The 18,305-nt window shown below is 38.0% G+C and overlaps 1 protein-coding gene across 1 annotated transcript; it reads left to right on the top strand.

Moving 5' to 3' along the window:
- Window positions 1–3,046: 3,046 nt before the first annotated feature.
- Window positions 3,047–17,071, top strand: LOC126810647 (UBX domain-containing protein 11). Its single transcript, XM_050535826.2, has 8 exons — window positions 3,047–3,431; window positions 5,187–5,416; window positions 6,297–6,391; window positions 6,733–6,787; window positions 8,139–8,215; window positions 12,311–12,461; window positions 15,852–15,985; window positions 17,030–17,071. Exons 1-8 carry the CDS (start codon window positions 3,349–3,351, stop codon window positions 17,069–17,071), a joined length of 867 nt encoding a protein of 288 aa, XP_050391783.1. The 5' UTR covers window positions 3,047–3,348.
- The last annotated feature ends 1,234 nt before the right edge of the window (window positions 17,072–18,305 follow it).

Here is an 18,305-nt window from a genome sequence, read left to right as displayed (position 1 = left end):
TTTATGATATGACAGGCTTTATGATACAGCGCGCACGTGCTAACCATCCCCCCCCCCCCGGCTACTTAGTAGTAGGCCTATACTTCGAGGATTAGTTTCAAAGTTGTTAACTACTTTTGAAATTCGACAGTAATTTACAGTCTATCTACAGTTCGTAAAACGTGACAATTGCCGTTGGTTGAGTCGTACCTTATATCGCTATTTTCTGTCTAATCATCTATTAAAAATATTAATTATGTTGTGTAAATTCCCTAAGAACATCCACAAATTTCATGTGTGACAATTCTCAATATAGTTTCTGTCATACAAAATACTGCAATTTGGCACGGGGGGTTGGATGGCTGAATGGTTAGCGTGCGCGCGCTGTATCATAAAGTCCTCCCACTGATAAAGACCCCTATGCGCAAGCGAATTATTGAAATAAAATTAAACCATATGTTAGTCCCGAAATGACCTAGTTTGTGTCGAGTGGACGTTAAACCCCATTTCTCTCTCTCTCTCTCTCTCTCTCTCTCGCAATTTGGCACCGTCTCTGGCCGTAGGAGATGTTTAGGAGGAATAGTGAGGATCTTGTCCTCAGGGAGGCCAAGTGTTTTAAAAACATTACATAAGCCTTTTGAGGGGAGAATAGGCCTTGTGCACTAGTAGGCCGAATGGTATTATTAAAGTAAATGACTTTATGTATGTAGGCCTAGTTCTAGTTAGACTGGATAACCTAGTCTAAATGACGCCAGGCTTCAATAGTCTATTAATTATTCATTTCTATTGACTTGCATGTGTATAAATACATATATCCAAGTCCATAGACGTCATGGGTGGAAAATCGTGTTTCACGTGTAGATGTCTGTTTACTTTTTTCCTTTCGGAAGGGGAGATAACTACAGACTCCTTTCTTGTCGCTCGGGTTATGTCACATAGGATAACCGAGACACTATAGCAACAATGGGCCACGATGTATTTCTGGTCACTCGAGTCTAATGATAGCTGTCGCAGGCTGACTTTATACCGAGTCTGGATAATCAAGACACTATTACGATGATGGGCCACGTGCAGAATTCTTTTTTGATTTTTTCTATTTCACTTATTTTTCTTTTAATTAAAATGTTATTTTTTTTTATAGATTTTTTTAATCTTAAATATTTTATTAATATTTTTATTTATAGATTTTTTTTTATTTTAAATTTTTTTTTTTAAATTTTGAAAAGATTTTTTTTATTTTTTAAAACAAAAGAAAAAAAAATGTTTCTTTTTTTTTTACTTTTATTTTTTATTTTAAATGAAATACAAAAAAGTAACCCCAAAAACGCTATTGCGACCATGGGCCACCATACACTACCGTACTGGACAGTAAACTGCTCTATAAATAACTCGGACTCTAGCTAGAACGACACACACGATACGTCCTACATTCAGCTAATATCAATAGATGGATCAACATTCTATTTTTATGCACCAACCCGGATGATGAAGAAGGGCGGGTCGTGGAAGCGGGGCGTGGCGGGATCCAGAATTGCATATCTCCGTTTTGTAGTAAAGCCTACGACGAGATCCCGGCGAAGGCTGCTCTCCCAGAAAATTTTAATAAATAGAACACTGCAGAATTTATGGTTATTAATATAGACCTGTATTGTTTTTTCTTTGAGACCACATAGGATGTATATTAAGATTTTCAGAAAATTATTTGCACTCCTATTATTGTCAGATATATACTACATGTATCAATCTGAGCAATTAAAAGGGTAATTACCAGAGGATAATCCGAAGCTTCCATTTTTTAATTATTTTAAAGGGGGTTGTATATATGGCCGAATGGTTAGCGCGTGTGCGCAAACGAATTATTGAAATAAAATTGAAAAATATGTTAGTCCCGAAATGACCTAGTTTGTGTCGAGTGGACGTTATACCCCGGCGACCGGGGATTCGAAACCACGCCAGTTGACTCAATGACGGACCGTATGATACAGCGCGCACGTGCGTAGCACTGGGTTATTTTCGAGGATTAGATTAAGATTTTTTTTTTATTGTATCGAAACATCCATTGGGGACAGCATACAATATAAACATGTACATAAATTTATAACAATATGACAAATAATATTTACAAATAAGACTACGGTAATTTTAATCTAGCTTATAATGTAGATTTACTAACAGGACAACAGTGTGTATATACACATTTACCGCAAACGGGTTTGGTAATGGCACAGCATTCAATACAAACATAATACATGGGCATAGATATTATAAATACATAAATAACGAGAGGACTTTAGTATAGGTATTTACATGGATATGGGATGAGACATCGTCAATTGCATTTGAAGGACAATTTCAGTGATTAAATTCGCTCATTGTTAATGAAATAATCAAATCATTATTTGTTCTATTTACTGTCATTTTTGTCATATTATCAAATATAGATATATAGATTCATTACATAAAACACCCTTTTCGGGCAGCATGAAAATTATATGCCTGATAAATACATTAAGGAAAATGGATGAAAAATACATATAAAGTGGATGGAAAATACATAGAAAAATGGATCGAAAATATATAAAAGGTGGGTGAAACTTACCAAAGAAGTGGATGAAATGTACATTTATATACATTGGCGGAGTATGTACAGAATTAGCTTCGAGATATACTGATGTGACGGAGGGTTGAGAGATGAGGTTTGTTATCTAGTACAAAATATAAACCGAAGTTTTGAACGTCTTTGGTATTTTTGGTCCGAGTTCAGTTGTATGATATAGCATGCCATGAATAAGCCAGGAATCTGGTCCGAATCAGTCAAAACTTTATTGACTGATCGGAAGATTTAGCGGCTATTGGTGTACATTTTCTTGCTGGCAACCTATCTTTGTCAGATATTGTTTCGAATTCCTGAATCGGATATCATCGGCCTATCTGCATTGTAACTGCTGGCCTTTTGAGTTCTGGCATGGACGGTCCATGGTTCTAGGTCATTGATCTTACAATAGTAACTTAGTAAGTCTGGAAAATCAAGACTATAAACACTGGCTGAAAATTCAAGATGGCGGACTTTGATGTAAACAACATGGGTTTTCTGTCCAAATCTGTTAATCTTCCTTTGTTTTGAACAACTGAACAAGTCCACATTCATAGATATATCAAAGCATACTTAGAATAATATTTTCGTTGACACTTTTGTACCGGAATAATTTAATTACGGCGAGAATTCACACTTTTTATGTGCTAGATTGAAACATTTTCGGAAGAAAATAATAAACTATGGTTGCTATGTGAATACAGCTACACACTAACGATATAAATGACCAATCTGTATATTAAATGAAGTTTTATTGAACCAGAAATCTGTTCAAGATGAGTTCCCCTTTACACAGTTTGAAAAAAGGTCCCAAATCACGAATGTTTGTCGGAACTGGATTAAGTTTAGACTCGATAAGGTAGGCACATATCAATTATTAATGAATTATCTTATTATTGATATCAATAACAAAAAGCAATGAAACTGGACCTGATTGGTTGTATTCACTGTACAGATATTTGTCAAGTGTTACGAGAACTTACATCAGAGCTGAATTAGGTAATTTGTAGCCTCTTCCAAAATGGCATCTTTATATAAGTTCATGACAGTTTAAAGTAGCTAAGTCCGTAACTCAATATCATCCCAAATGTTCGACATTGAAAACACAAATTTTTTTACAATTTAAATCAGCATTGGTGTTGTGATCTTAACTGGAAAAGATGGGCTTCTGATATCCAATATTTAAGACAAAATAAACATTTTACCATTGGTACACGAATCGTGTACCATAATGCGTTTCAGCGCCATTTGTAACAAGGTGCTCAAAGAATGAGACTAGACATATTCCACAAGTCATGTCAAACGGTGATATCATGTTCTTATTTGGAGAGCTAGAAACTGACTTGCGGTTGAGACTTCTAACGTATTTCGCCGAACATAACTGATGACAATTCACAGTAAAACGGACATGATTGAATGTAAAACAGTTTATATACATTCATATTACATTGTTATATGTGTTGCGACCCATTTGTGCCAATTTCTAGGTCCAAAATATTAGCGATTTAGCTCCTTTAATACAAAGTGAAATGAAATGGGGTTTAATGTCCTACTGTTCTGATCGGACTGGGTTAATAAAGACGGGCATGTACGTCATACATTGTATACACCATTGTATACACAGGACCTTGGTTTTTCGTTCCATCTGAGCGACTAGACAGTTGTCCTTGTCAGGCCCTCCTTCCTGCACCACTGACAAGGGGAAACCACGTCGGAAAATCCTGATGAAATTTCTCAGCTAGTTTAATACAGGTCACTTTTCCTGTCAGATATAGCCAAAGATTCCATCTGTTGTGCACTATACAGCCTGCCTCGGTTTTTTTATGCCACCAAAAGAAAATTTTGTTCTTTACCAGGTCCTTCTTCTTACCAGTAGGCCTACTACTGACAAGGGGACAGTCAGCTAGAAAATTCAAAATACAGAGTCACTTTCTCAGTCAACTCTACCATGCTGTACACGCACCTTCATCCACTAGGAGAGGAGTTGGATGGCCGAATGGTTAGCGCGTGCGCGTTGTATCAAAGGTCTGTCATTGAGTCAACTGATGTGGTTTCGTTTCCCCGGTTGTACGTGACAAGGAGTAGTTTCGCCTGTCCAGCCTTGAGTTTTCTCCTGGTCCTCTGTTTCCCTCCTACAGCTAATTAAGACCCCTACACCCAAGCGAATAATTGAAATAAAATTTAACCATATAGGCCTATGTTAGTCCCTAAATGACCAAGTTTGTGTCGAGTGGACCTTAAACTCCATTTCTCGCACTCTCATCCACTAGGCTCTTTCAACAATAGCAGTCCTTCATGTTTATAAAATTGTGCGGGAGCCATAAAAAGCTCCTGATACCTTGATTATATGCAGTTGAAAAGTAAACAAAAACTGAAAGTAGTTTATTAATCTCAATATTTAGGAGAGCGATTTAGCTAATTTGCAGGAGTCTTTAATGAATCCTTCGAAAGATAGCCGAGGCAGGAGGGAATGCTCCCCTTAAATGTGAAGGACTGAAATAGATTATAGGTTTCTTTTATTTAGAACAGTAGGATGTTAAACTCCATTTCATTTCTTTTGTGTGTTAAAACTTTATGAGTCCCGTACATTCAATGTTTAATATTTTTATTTCAGTCAACGACCGGTTCCATTTCGACAACCTCACTACACGGAAGATGAAACTAAATTATTAGATGAAATAACAACAAATATTGCCACAAGTAGAATAAAAACCCACAATGCACATGGTACATCAGGAAACACTGGACCATCACCTTTACCAGCTGGATCTGGACTACCTAAAATATCACGACTTGGACATCCAGGTTCATCTATGTCTAATCATTCAAACACTTCTTCGGGAGGTAAATATGTTGTTACTTTTTACCTGCCGGGGGGGGGGGGTAGGGTGAGTGCTTTAGATCATAAGGTCTGTCATTTAGTCAAGGGGTGTGGTTTGGATTTCCCGCATGTACATGACAAGGAGTAGTGTTGCCTGTTCAACCTCCTCATGTGTTTTCTCAGGGTAACGATGGCATTATGGGACTAACAGATGGTTCAATTTTATTTCAATAATTTCCTTGCGTAGGGTTCTTTAGCAGTGGGAATCAAAACCACAGCAGTTGACTCAATGGCAGACCTTATGATACAACGCGCAGACGCTAACCAATCGGCCATCCAACCCCCTGGCAGTGGCAGGGTTTAGGAATAATATCAATTTGTTAAAGCCAGTCAGCACGAACGATACTAGTCACTAATACACGGTGGCTAAGTGGGTAAGACGCTGGCTCGCTAGCCTGGAGGACGTTGGTTCAATCCCGGTGTTGGCTGAGAAAGTTCATCGGGATTTTCCGACGTGATTTCCCCTTGTCAGTGATGCAGGACGGAGGGCCTGACAAGGACAGCGGTCTAGTTGTTTGGATGGTACAGAAAACCGAGGTCCTTTGTATACATTATCATGCGCGTAAATGATCCCTTGGCAGTTGTAATTCGATGTAAGAGTAGGCCATAGTACCGTTACCCTGGCAAAATTTCCCTCATAGCACACTGTATGGCGTATGCCCGTCTTCATTAGCCCAGTTCGGATCAGAACAATAGGACGTTAAACCCCATTTTATTTCATTTCACTAATATACTCCGGATAACATTTTTTTACCTCTTATACAAAGTCAGTCTGGGTGTTTTTTTCATTAAAATCCTGTATTTTTTTCATTAAAATCCTGTATTTTTTATTTTTTGTTTTAGCACCGAGTGATAAAGATCTGATGAGTTTGATGATGAATAAAATAACTTTATTAGAACAAAGAGTGCAATATCAGAATAAAGATATAGTTGATAAGGTAAGATCATGGTTTAACCTATATGAGAGAGAGAGAGAGAGAGAGAGAGAGAGAGAGAGAGAGAGAGAGAGAGAGGGAGGATATAGTTGATAAGGTAAGATCATGGTTTAACCCATGAGAGAGAGTGAGAGAGAGAGATGGGGTTTAACTCCAATGGACACAAACTAGGTAATTTCGGGACTACCAGGCTGTACGTGGCAGGGAGTAGGGTCGTCTGTCCAACCTCATGGGTTTTCTCCAGGTCCTCCGGTTTCCTCCTAATGCTAAAGACCCCTACGCGCAAGCCAATTATTGAAATATGTGTATTGTTGAATGTTGTTTTGGTTTTTTTTAAATTTCAGGATAAAAGAATCCATATTTTAGAAGAAAAGTTAAAAATCTTGAAAAAAGCCAGTGGTGAGATATGAAGAATTATTTTTTAGAATGTTAATGTAACCAAAGATAATATATTTTAAATGTGTTCTGAAATTTCAGTCAAATACAGTGGACTCTGTCACTTTCGACATCTGGATACTACGGCATTCTGTGAAATCCGTCATCATTTTCATGTCCAAATTTATTTCCTTATTACTTCAACCAAAAAAGGTTTGAGTAGTCCGGATCTTGAATATTCCGATTACGACATCAATCAGCGGTCCCGTCAAACAATTTGCTTTAAATTAACATTGGAAATTCAATAGTCTGGATCCTGAATATTCTGAATTACGACATCAGTCAGTGGTCCTGTCACAAGATTTGCGTACAATTAACATTGGAAATTCAATAGTCTGGATCCTGAATATTCTGAATTACGACATCAGTCAGTGGTCCTGTCACAAGATTTGTGTACAATTAACATTGGAAATTCCAACCTTCAATCAGTGGGCGTTAACCAACAAGCAATCATCAATTAATTATCTGTGAGCATAAAATATGTGTTGATCTTTGTTGATTACCTTGATAATTTTATAATCGCTTATAAGAGAGCGCTTGGTATCTGATTTGAGTTTCTCACGTCATCATATTTTAAGTTCTGGGTATTCGAAGGTACAATAAAACTTCAGGTATAATACTTCTGGTATTTTGGCAATTAATTATTTTGATATGCTGTGTAATCCGGCATATTGTATTGATCCAGTTCGATGTCGGAATTGACACTTTAAGTGAATAATTAGCTATTGGATGACAATATTATTATGAATGATAACATGTGACCACTCTTGTCTATCAAGTCAAGGGGTGTTGGATGCCCGAATTGTTAGCACATGTGCGTTGTATAATAAAGTCTGTCATTGAGTCAACATGTGGTTTCGATTCCCCGGTTGTATGTGGCAAGGAGTAGGGTTGCCTGTCCAATCTCGTGGGTTTTCTCCGGGTCTTCCGGTTACCTCCTACTAATAAAGACCCCTACGTGCAAGCAAATTCTGGAAATAAAATTAAACCATAGGTTAGTCCCGAAATGACCTAGTTTGTGTCGAGTGGACGTTAAACTCCATCTCTCTCTCCCTCTTTCTCTCTCTCGCTCTCTCTCTCTCTCTCTCTCTCTGTATCATTCGATCCCTACAATGTGGGAATTGACAGAGTCCACTGTAAGTGAATAATTAGTTATTGGATGACAATATTATTATGAATGAGAACATTTGACAGCTCTTGTCTATCAAGTCGACTAGGATGCAATATCTTTTTTTCGCCATGGCTTGCCTTAGGCCCAATATAATGATGGCAGAGATAATAATAAAAATGTAATTTGAATTCCATTCTCTTACAGATAGTAGTGAACCTAGTCGACCCCGGGAACTGGAGAAAAAATGCCTACTTTTAAAACAACAGATACATGAAATGGAGGTCAGTATTTTCTGGAACTTAAAACTCTAACGTACCGCATTTTACACAAGCTCTGAAACTAAAAACTCTAATGTACCGCATTTTACACAAGCTCTGAAACTTAAAATCTAATGTACTGCATTTAACACAAGCTTTGAAACTTAAAACACTAATGTAACACATTTAACACAAGCTTTGAAACTAAAAAATCTAATGTTCCGCATTTAACACAAGCTTTGAAACTTAAAACACTAATGTAACACATTTAACACAAGCTTTGAAACTTAAAACACTCATGTAACACATTTAACACAAGCTTTGAAACTTAAAACACTATATAATGTACAGCATTTAACACAAGCTCTGAATCTTAAAACTGTAATATACCACATTTAAGACAAACTTCGAAACCAAAAACTCAAATGTACCGAATTTTTCCACAGGAAACCCAGGGGGGGCGGGGGGTGGATAGCCAAATGGTTAGCATGTGCTTGTTGTATCCTAAGGTCTGTCATTGAGTCAACTGGAATGGGTTTCTATTCCCCGGTTGTACGTGACAAGGAGTAGGGCCTATCAAACCTCATGGGTTTTCTCTGGGTCCTGTTACACAATTGGGGGATGTATAATTGCATACCCTCACGAAATCAATTAGCAATCTTATCATAGGGCTAGCAGACAGTAAAGACTAACAGACAGACAAAAGTCGTTAGGAAGTCATTAATCATCACAGATGTCCTGAGTTACGCAAGATCCTTGAATGATAAAGCAATCTGCACGGGAAACTTAATCTGTTATTATATAATGACCAGTTGCCAATCCCGGTCCTAATATAATCTGAAATATAATACCTGGAATTAGTTGATTGGCCAATAACTATATGTCCGTCCAGGTTATTGACCCACCCCGACCGGATACTGACCAATCAGGTTACGATGCATGGGTGTGGTATCAAGAAAACAAGGCTGGACATGGATTCGGCCCAGGAATTAAAAAGATTAGACAAACCGTTTTGGGATCAGTCAGGTCCAGGAGGCCGTGCTAGGCGGGCGCCTAGATGAAGGTACCTAATGGATACTATTGAGGTCCAGGCAGGGCTAGGAGTTAGGTCCGGCCAGGACTGAGCGAAGGCCATGGGCGCCTTAGCACGAGATGGTACGAGACGACAGCTTCTGGAGTTAGCACACTCATGCTAAGCTAAGCTAAGACATTCGACTCCCTCCATTTAAGTTAGTTCTACGGTCGTTTACATTATGATGTTTGTACCTAATATGTAAGAAGAATAAAAATATTATATTCGAAGTCACACCAGTGTTGCCTCCAGAACTTGATTAAAGAACTAATACTGTAACATATAAATTGGTGCCGTAGACCAGACCAACGCTTGAAGTCTTATACCACTAGACGACCACAGGCCACAGATTTTAGTATTCACAGGTAATTCTTTTTCTAAATCCTACCATGGCGACGGTTCATAAAATGACATTAGTGCTATGTATTATAATTTAACTGGGAAATCTGCAGTATATGATCACGCGTCATTAAATATCATGGTGTAGTTACTAAATTTAATATATTGCCTTTCAAGCTAGTAGTGGAACAGGAAAATGGCTAAAACAAAATTGTATATATATTATTTGTTTTAAAATGCGTCATGTTGTTTTTAAAAGATTATGAATTATCATTGGTTGTTTTGAACACATATTTTGGCTTTTAAATTTCGTAGTAGCTAAGTATTATCAGGCTAATAACTGCGAAGTGAAATGTTTTATGATTGTTTAATTATCTGGAATAGAGTTAAGCGTATCCTAATTGAGAGATATAGCTCTTTAAACATTCACACAGTATTAACGGTTTTATCTCTTATAATTTTTTTGTTGTTATTTTGTCTATATATATTTATGCCCCGAGGTTTACGGGAGACCCGATATTTACGGTAGAGAGTTTTATTTGTAATACCCCAAAGTTTTAATGGGAAATGCCCCGATATGTAACGGGAGAAGTTTATGTTAAGTGGTTTAACCCCAGGAGGGTTGTGCTCGGATTTAAGAGCGAACGTATTGTCTTGTTTTGTGTTGTGTTTAAAAATTATAGAGATAAACCGTTAGTTCTTTCAAAAAATATCTTATTTAAGATTGGTTAAATGTGTTCAGATCATTCATTATTCTTGAGATAAAACAATATGACTCCCTAATTTCAATTGTATCCATGTAAATAATACTGTAAATATCGTTAGATCGTTATCTAAAGTCAAATCTGTTCCACTTGCTAATTTGATTAACTATTAATTAAGTTCACTCCATGATATGATACGCAGATGATCAAACTTCGGCACGGGGAGCAGTTATAATACTTTTCATAGCACGTCATAACACCGTTGGGCCAAACGGTATGGAAAAGGAAAAGATTACCGAACAAAACATGGTGGCAAATAATGCCAATAGTGTAACTACACGAAGCAGGGAAATTCTGACCTCTCGCCATTAAGGGAATCCTATCAGCCAGTGAAGTCGTGAATAAAGAAGAGGACAACAATTCATACCTCTCCATACAGTTTGCTTACAGGATAGTGTTTCGCGTCTGTATCCGCGTGTGTGATCATCAAACCAGAGTGCACCATATATGTGAATAATTAGAGTAGTTTGTGTTGTGTGATTCCACGATCTCGTTTGTTTTTTTTTGCATTGACCAACGTGTGTGACGGGTGTTGTATATATAACTTTTACGTTCGTGTGTTTACCATTTACATTTTCCTTTTGTTTATAGACATTTTTGGATATTATGACATTTTACAAATGCATATATAACTTTTAAATTTGTGTGTTTCATTTACATTTTTAAACATTTTTGTATACGACATTTTACAAATGTTTATTTTTTTCCATTTTTTATTCCATTTTATTAATATTGTAATTAAGATTGTAAAGGGTTTAAAAAAGTTATGCAAAATAACTTTTCTTTGACAATGTGAGGAATGTTACACAATTGGGGGATGTATAATTGCATACCCTCACGAAATCAATTAGCAATCTTATCATAGGGCTAGCAGACAGTAAAGACTAACAGACAGACAAAAGTCGTTAGGAAGTCATTAATCATCACAGATGTCCTGAGTTACGCAAGATCCTTGAATGATAAAGCAATCTGCACGGGAAACTTAATCTGTTATTATATAATGACCAGTTGCCAATCCCGGTCCTAATATAATCTGAAATATAATACCTGGAATTAGTTGATTGGCCAATAACTATATGTCCGTCCAGGTTATTGACCCACCCCGACCGGATACTGACCAATCAGGTTACGATGCATGGGTGTGGTATCAAGAAAACAAGGCTGGACATGGATTCGGCCCAGGAATTAAAAAGATTAGACAAACCGTTTTGGGATCAGTCAGGTCCAGGAGGCCGTGCTAGGCGGGCGCCTAGATGAAGGTACCTAATGGATACTATTGAGGTCCAGGCAGGGCTAGGAGTTAGGTCCGGCCAGGACTGAGCGAAGGCCATGGGCGCCTTAGCACGAGACGGTACGAGACGACAGCTTCTGGAGTTAGCACACTCATGCTAAGCTAAGCTAAGACATTCGACTCCCTCCATTTAAGTTAGTTCTACGGTCGTTTACATTATGATGTTTGTACCTAATATGTAAGAAGAATAAAAATATTATATTCGAAGTCACACCAGTGTTGCCTCCAGAACTTGATTAAAGAACTAATACTGTAACAGTCCTCCAGTTTCCTTCCACTGCTAAAGATCCCAACGTGCAAGCGGATTATTGAAATAAATTTGAACCCTGTGTTAGTCCTGAAATGACCTAGTTTGTGTCGAGTGGACGTTAAACCCCATTTCTCTCTCTCTAAATAACACAACATGAATAGAGTTGTCTTCCCACTAACCTTGATGTGTTGCCCAATAGAATTTCTGATATCTATAACTTTTCCGTCGCGAATCACAGACTTGGGTAAATGGTTTAAAAAATCATCAACTCTTTCTCTAGGACCTAGGAAAAAGGCAGAAACAAGTTTCTTTTATTAGTAAACTTTAGGATTAAGTATAAAATTTTGTGCTTTACTTTTCATAGTAAATCATAGGCTTTAAACTATTTTTTATTTATCAACAGACATTTTTAAGTGATTATGGGATGGTATGGTTAGGTGACAAATCATCCGAAGAATCAGAAGTTTATCTTGAGGAAGAGGAGGGGGAAGTAGAGGAAGAGGGGGAGGAAGAAGACAGCAGTACAGATGATGGGGGAATCATGTGGAGACCAGGTAATGATTATTTTAAGTATTGACAGTTTGTAATCCTTTAGTGGCATTTAGCGATTGGAAACATAGCAAAACTAACACAGCTACATGTATATGGGACAACAATCACTGGTTTATTATACACTAGCACGACGTTTAAGTATTCTATTGTCGTTAGGCAAGCACAATGACATTTAGTTATTGGAGACATAACAGAACTACCACAGTTACATGGGACAACAATCACTGGTTTATTATGCATGAGAGCGACGTTTCGATAAGTATCCTTTTATCGTTATCAAGTACAAACCCATATAACTGTGTTAGTTCTGTTATTGACCGTTTGTCCTGCAATTACAATGATCTTAGGGGGGTTGGAAGGCTGAATGGTTAGAGCGTGTGCACTGCATCATAAGATCGGTCATTGAGTCAACCTGTGTGGTTTCGATTCCCAGATGTACATGACAAGGAGTAGGATCACTTGTCCAACCTCGATGGTTTTCTCCGGGTCTTCCGGTTTCCTCCCACTGCTAAAGACCCCTACGCGCAAGCGAATTATTGAAATAAAATTGAGCCATATGTTAGTCCCTAAAGTGAACAAGTTTGTGTCGAGTGGACGTTAAACTCTCTCTCTCTCTCTCTTTGCCAAGCCCTCCAGTTGAAAGTTGAAATATCCTGATTAAGTTTTTATAACAACACCGTGATTAAGACCAGGACCTTCTGGTTAGTAAGCACTGATTGAAATGAAATGGGGTTTAAAGTCATACTCCTGCTGGGCTAATGAAGATGGACATACGCCATACAGTGTGCTACGAGGGAAATTTTGCCCTGACAGCGGCACTACGGCCTACTCTTATATCGAATTCCAACTGCCAAGGGATCTTTTACGTGCACGCCAATATGTACACGGGGCCTTGGTTTTTCGTCCCATCCGAACGACTAGATGAACTTTTACGGCCAATGCAGGGATTGAACACCCGACCGCCAGGCTAGCGAGCCAGCGTCTTACTCACTTATCCACCGTGTCTCCCAGCACTTATCGAACAGAGAGAGAGATAGAAATGAGGTTTAATGTCCACGCGACACAAACTAGGTCATTACGAGACTAACACATGGTTCAATTTTTTATTTCAATAAATCGCTTGCGCGTAGTGGTCTTTAGCAGTGGCAGGAAACCGGAGGACCCGGAGGAAATCCATGAGGTTGGACAGGTGACCCTAATCCTTGTCACGTACAACCGGGGAATCGAAAACACGCCAGTTGACTCAATGACAGGCCGTGTGATACAGTGGGCATGTGCTAACCATTCGGCCATCCAACCCCCCACTAATCGAACAACTGTGATTGTCAGATAGCTAATTTTATACGCCCACATTTTCATGTGGACGTATATTGTCGTCGCCCCTGTCCGTCCGTCCACAATTTGTTTGTGGACTCTCTACAGGTCACAATTCTTGTCCGATTTTGACGAAACTTGAAATATAGGTTTGTCCCCAAAAGATCTCGGCTGCTTTCGATATTGGCATGTATCGGATCGAAACTTCATGGATTATGGCCCCTGTTTGTACGAAAAATCACGTTTTTAGCTTGTGGACCCTATAGAGGTCACAATTTTTATTCGATTTTGTTGAAACTTGAAATGTAAGTTTATAACCCAAAGATCTTGGTTCCTTTTGATATTCGCGCATATCGAGCCGTAACTTCCTGAAGTATGGCCCCTGATTGTACGAAAAATCACGTTTTTAGCTTGTGGACCCTATAGAGGTCATAATTTTTAACCGATTTAAAAAAACGTATTATTATATCACCGTTACACCCTAGGGACGACTGACTTCGAATTTCGTAAAAATCGACCCAAAATTGACAGACAAAATGGCCGCCGTTCGTTCTCAAATAGCGTAAAAATATGGTATATCAAGGTTTTGGACCCTATAGAGGTCACAATTTTGATCCGATTTTGATGAAACTTGAAATGTAAGTTTATAACCCAAAGATATCAGTTCCTTTCAATATTCCCGCATATCGGACCGTAACTTCTTGAATTATGGCCCCTGATTGTTCGAAAAAACGTGTTTTTCACTTGTGGACCCTATATAGGTCATAATTTTTATCCGATTTAAATAACCATATTATTATATGACCGTTACACCCTAAAGACGACTGAGATCGAATTTCGTGAAAATCTGCCCAAAATTGACAGACAAAATGGCCACCGTTCATCTCAAATAGCATAAAAATATGGTATAACAAGGTTGTGGACCCTATAGAGGTCACAATTTTTATCCGATTTTGTTGAAACTTAAAATGTAAGTTTATAACCCAAAGATCTCGGTTCCTTTCGATATTCGCGCATATCGGACCGTAACTTCCTGAATTATGGCCCCTGATTGTACGAAAAATCGTGATTTTGGCTTGTGGACCCTATAGAGGTCATAATTTTTATCTGATTTAAAAAAACGTATTATTATATCACCGTTACACCCTAAGGACGGCTGAGTTCAAATTTCGTAAAAATCGGCCCAAAATAGAAAAACATAATGGCCGCCGTTCGTTCTCAAATAGCGTAAAAATATGGTATATCAAGGTTGTGGACCCTATAGAGGTCACAATTTTTATCCGATTTTGTTGAAACTTGAAATGTAAGTTTATAACCCAAAGATCTCGGTTCCTTTCGATATTCGCGCATATCGGACTGTATCTTTCCTGTATTATGCTCCCTGATTGTATGGAAAATCACGTTTTTAGCTTGTGGACCTTATAGAGGTCATAATTTTTATCCGATTTAAAAAAGACGTATTATTATATCACCGTTAAACCCTAAGGATGGCTGAGTTCGAATTTCGTGAAAATCGGCCCAAAATTGACAGACAAAATGGCCGCCGTTCATTCTCAAATAGCGTAAAAATACGGTATATCAAGGTTGTGAACCCTATAGAGGTCACAATTTTGATCCGATTTTGATGAAACTTGAAATACATATTTATAACCCAAAGATCTTGGTTCCTTTTGATATTCGCACATATTGGATCATAACTCCCTGAATTATGGCCCTTGATTGTACGAAAAGTCGCGTTTTTAGGATGTGATCCTTCTAGATGTCACAATTTTTATCCGATTTAAAAAAACGTTTGAATATATCACTGTTACACCCTTATGATGGTTGAGTCCAAATTTCGTACAAATCAGACCAAAACTGCCGGACAAAATGGCTGCCCATCCTACGCAAATATTGTAAATATGTGGTATATCAAGGATTTGGACCCTTTAGAGAGAGGACACAATTTTGATCCGATTTTGATGAAACTTGAAATACATGTTTATAACCCAAAGATCTTGGTTCCTTTCAATATTCATGCATATCGGATTGTAACTTCCTGAATTATGGCAACCGCTTGTTATATTTTCTCTTCATAGGATCTTCAGTGTCATCAGTTCGTCCATTTCAAATCAACTTTGATCAGTTGATAGAAAACATCAAAGATTTAAACATCCTGGCTGGAGAAGGCCTTGCCAAAGTTACTAAAACAACAGATGGAGCCAGGTTAAAGGTTAGGTGCCTTGAAATTTTATTTGTTAAGCGGTTTGTTTTCATTAATTTAAGGTCCCTTGGGTCCTAAAAATGGAGTGTAATGAAGAAAGGCATACGTCATGCAGTTTGCCCAGACAGTGACACTACAGCCTACTCTTATTTCAGTTTCAAACAGTCCGAGTATCTTTAACTTGATTCCAAGTCATTGATGCTATTTCGTCCATATTTTCTGGACATGTCCTGCGCTATTTTCCAAACGTCCAACCAGGAATATGCTCAATCGAACATCAAGATATGGTGAATAATATTCATAATTCCAAAATTAATTTACTATACCGAGTGTATAACTACTTCTCGTCCCGATTATCGTTGATAATAGGCTGGATTGATTAGGTAATTAAAACGTATATATGTATACAAGACCTCACCTTTTAGTGACATCTGCACCACTGACAAGGTAGTAATCCGACTGCAAACTCCAGAAGAACATTATTGGCAAACGGAGGACCTCTCATTTAGTGATCTGGTACTTCGCACAGGCCTGCTGTGGCTCCCACAGAAAATAGAACATGTCACCATTATGATTAATTTTATTTATACTCTGTACTGTACCTTGTCCTTTAGCTCTGTATAATAACCTATAATGATTATGTTAATAGATACAAGAGGCAATACGTATAACTATATTTAATACTGTGTAATTTATAACTATCGTGTTATGGATACCAGAGGTAGTACCTATAGTTCTATTTAATACAGGGGGTTGAATGGTCGAATGGTTAGCACCCACGCGCTGTGTCATGCGGTCTGTCATTGATTCAACTGGCGGGGTATCGATTCCCCGGTTGTACGTGATAAGGAGTAGGGGCGCTGTCCAACCTCGTGGGTTTTCTACGGGTCCTCTGGTTTCCTCCCACTGCTAAAGATCCCTGCGCGCAAGCGAATTATTAAAATAAAATTGAACCATGTGTTAGTCCCGAAATGACCTAGTTTCTGTCGAGTGGACATTAAACCCCATTTCTCACTCTCTCTATTTAAATACTGTGTAACTATCATGTTATAGATACCAGAGGCAGTACCTATAACTCTGTTTAATACTATGTAACTATTGTGTTATAGATACCAGAGGCAGTACCTATAGCTCTGTATAGTAATGGTATGATGTTATATAGAGGTCCATTTAGACCCTATACCGACCCTACAACACAACAATGTATACAAGATCTGATGGATGGGTATTTCCCTTCTGAACTTCAACAACGGTACCCTGATGGAATTCCATTCGCAGTAAGTACAATACAACAGACAATGGGTTTTCTCTGAGTCCTCCAGTTTCCTCCCACAGCTAAAGACCCCTATGCTCAAGCAAATTATTGAATTGTTAGTCCTGAAATGAAATAATTTGTGTCGAGTGGACGTTAAACTCTCTCTCTCTCTGTACAAGGGTGTTTTGTTTTTTAAACTCATCCTAATGACTACACACTTTTCCTTGGCGTGCCCCCTAGCCTACACCACTGACAAAGGAGTAACCAGACTGGATGATCCAAAGGAATTTTTCCTGGAACCTTCAGAATGGTGAGCTAGCTTCAATAACCACTATGCCACAAACTTGATACCTGTAAATATTCCAGTCTGGAAATACAGCGCCTGTCACAGACAATGTCAGGCACAGATTCAGGCTTTGTCAGGCACAAAACCTCTGGTGTCTGTCATTTTGTCTGGCACTGATTTGTCTTATTTATTGATATTATTAATACATGTCTGGCACTAAGTTGAAAATGTCAGGTACTATTTCATTAGAGCCTGACATTTTGTCAGGTATATCTAAAACCGTTATTTCCAGGCCTGCTTCTGTATTATAACTTTTTTACATTTCTATAATTCAAAGGTAACTGATTTAAGAAAGGTAAAGTTTACTGATAAGAGACACAAAAAGATATTTCATGGAGCAGGTCAGGTTTTAGGCGGAGATACAAAACCGTCACGACTTATTCCCTCCAATTTAAATAAATCAAATAAATCAACTAGTGGCAATGTCAGGAGTGGTGCTACGTCACCAGAACTGGAAACTAGTGAATTACCAGGTAAGAACAGAACCAATGACATGGCTAAATCTATTTGTTAAGGCCAGCTCAATTTTTGTCAAAGTCGTTGAGATATAAATAAGGTTAGGGCAGGTGATTGTTTGCGAGATTGTAGGTTAGGTTTATGAATTTGAGGGAGAGGTTAAGTCTCCACATAAGCACTGACCTAGGATGATGAAAAGTTAGTTCGTGATATTTCCTAGTTTTATTAAAAATACATACAATACATTAGATTTATATAAAAAAGCGATTTCA

This window comes from Patella vulgata, chromosome 2, assembly GCF_932274485.2.
Source record: "Patella vulgata chromosome 2, xgPatVulg1.2, whole genome shotgun sequence".
In the NCBI taxonomy this organism is placed as follows: domain Eukaryota; kingdom Metazoa; phylum Mollusca; class Gastropoda; family Patellidae; genus Patella; species Patella vulgata.
This window is presented reverse-complemented; position numbering and strand designations above follow the sequence as displayed.

Bases quoted from the DNA above. Each gene is read 5' to 3' on its own strand.
- LOC126810647 (XM_050535826.2), top strand. From the start codon at position 3,349: ATGAGTTCCCCTTTACACAGTTTGAAAAAAGGTCCCAAATCACGAATG. The intron at 3,432-5,186 runs GTAGGCACATAT...TTTTTATTTCAG, and splicing joins TTAAGTTTAGACTCGATAAG to TCAACGACCGGTTCCATTTC. The intron at 8,216-12,310 runs GTCAGTATTTTC...ATTTATCAACAG, and splicing joins AACAGATACATGAAATGGAG to ACATTTTTAAGTGATTATGG.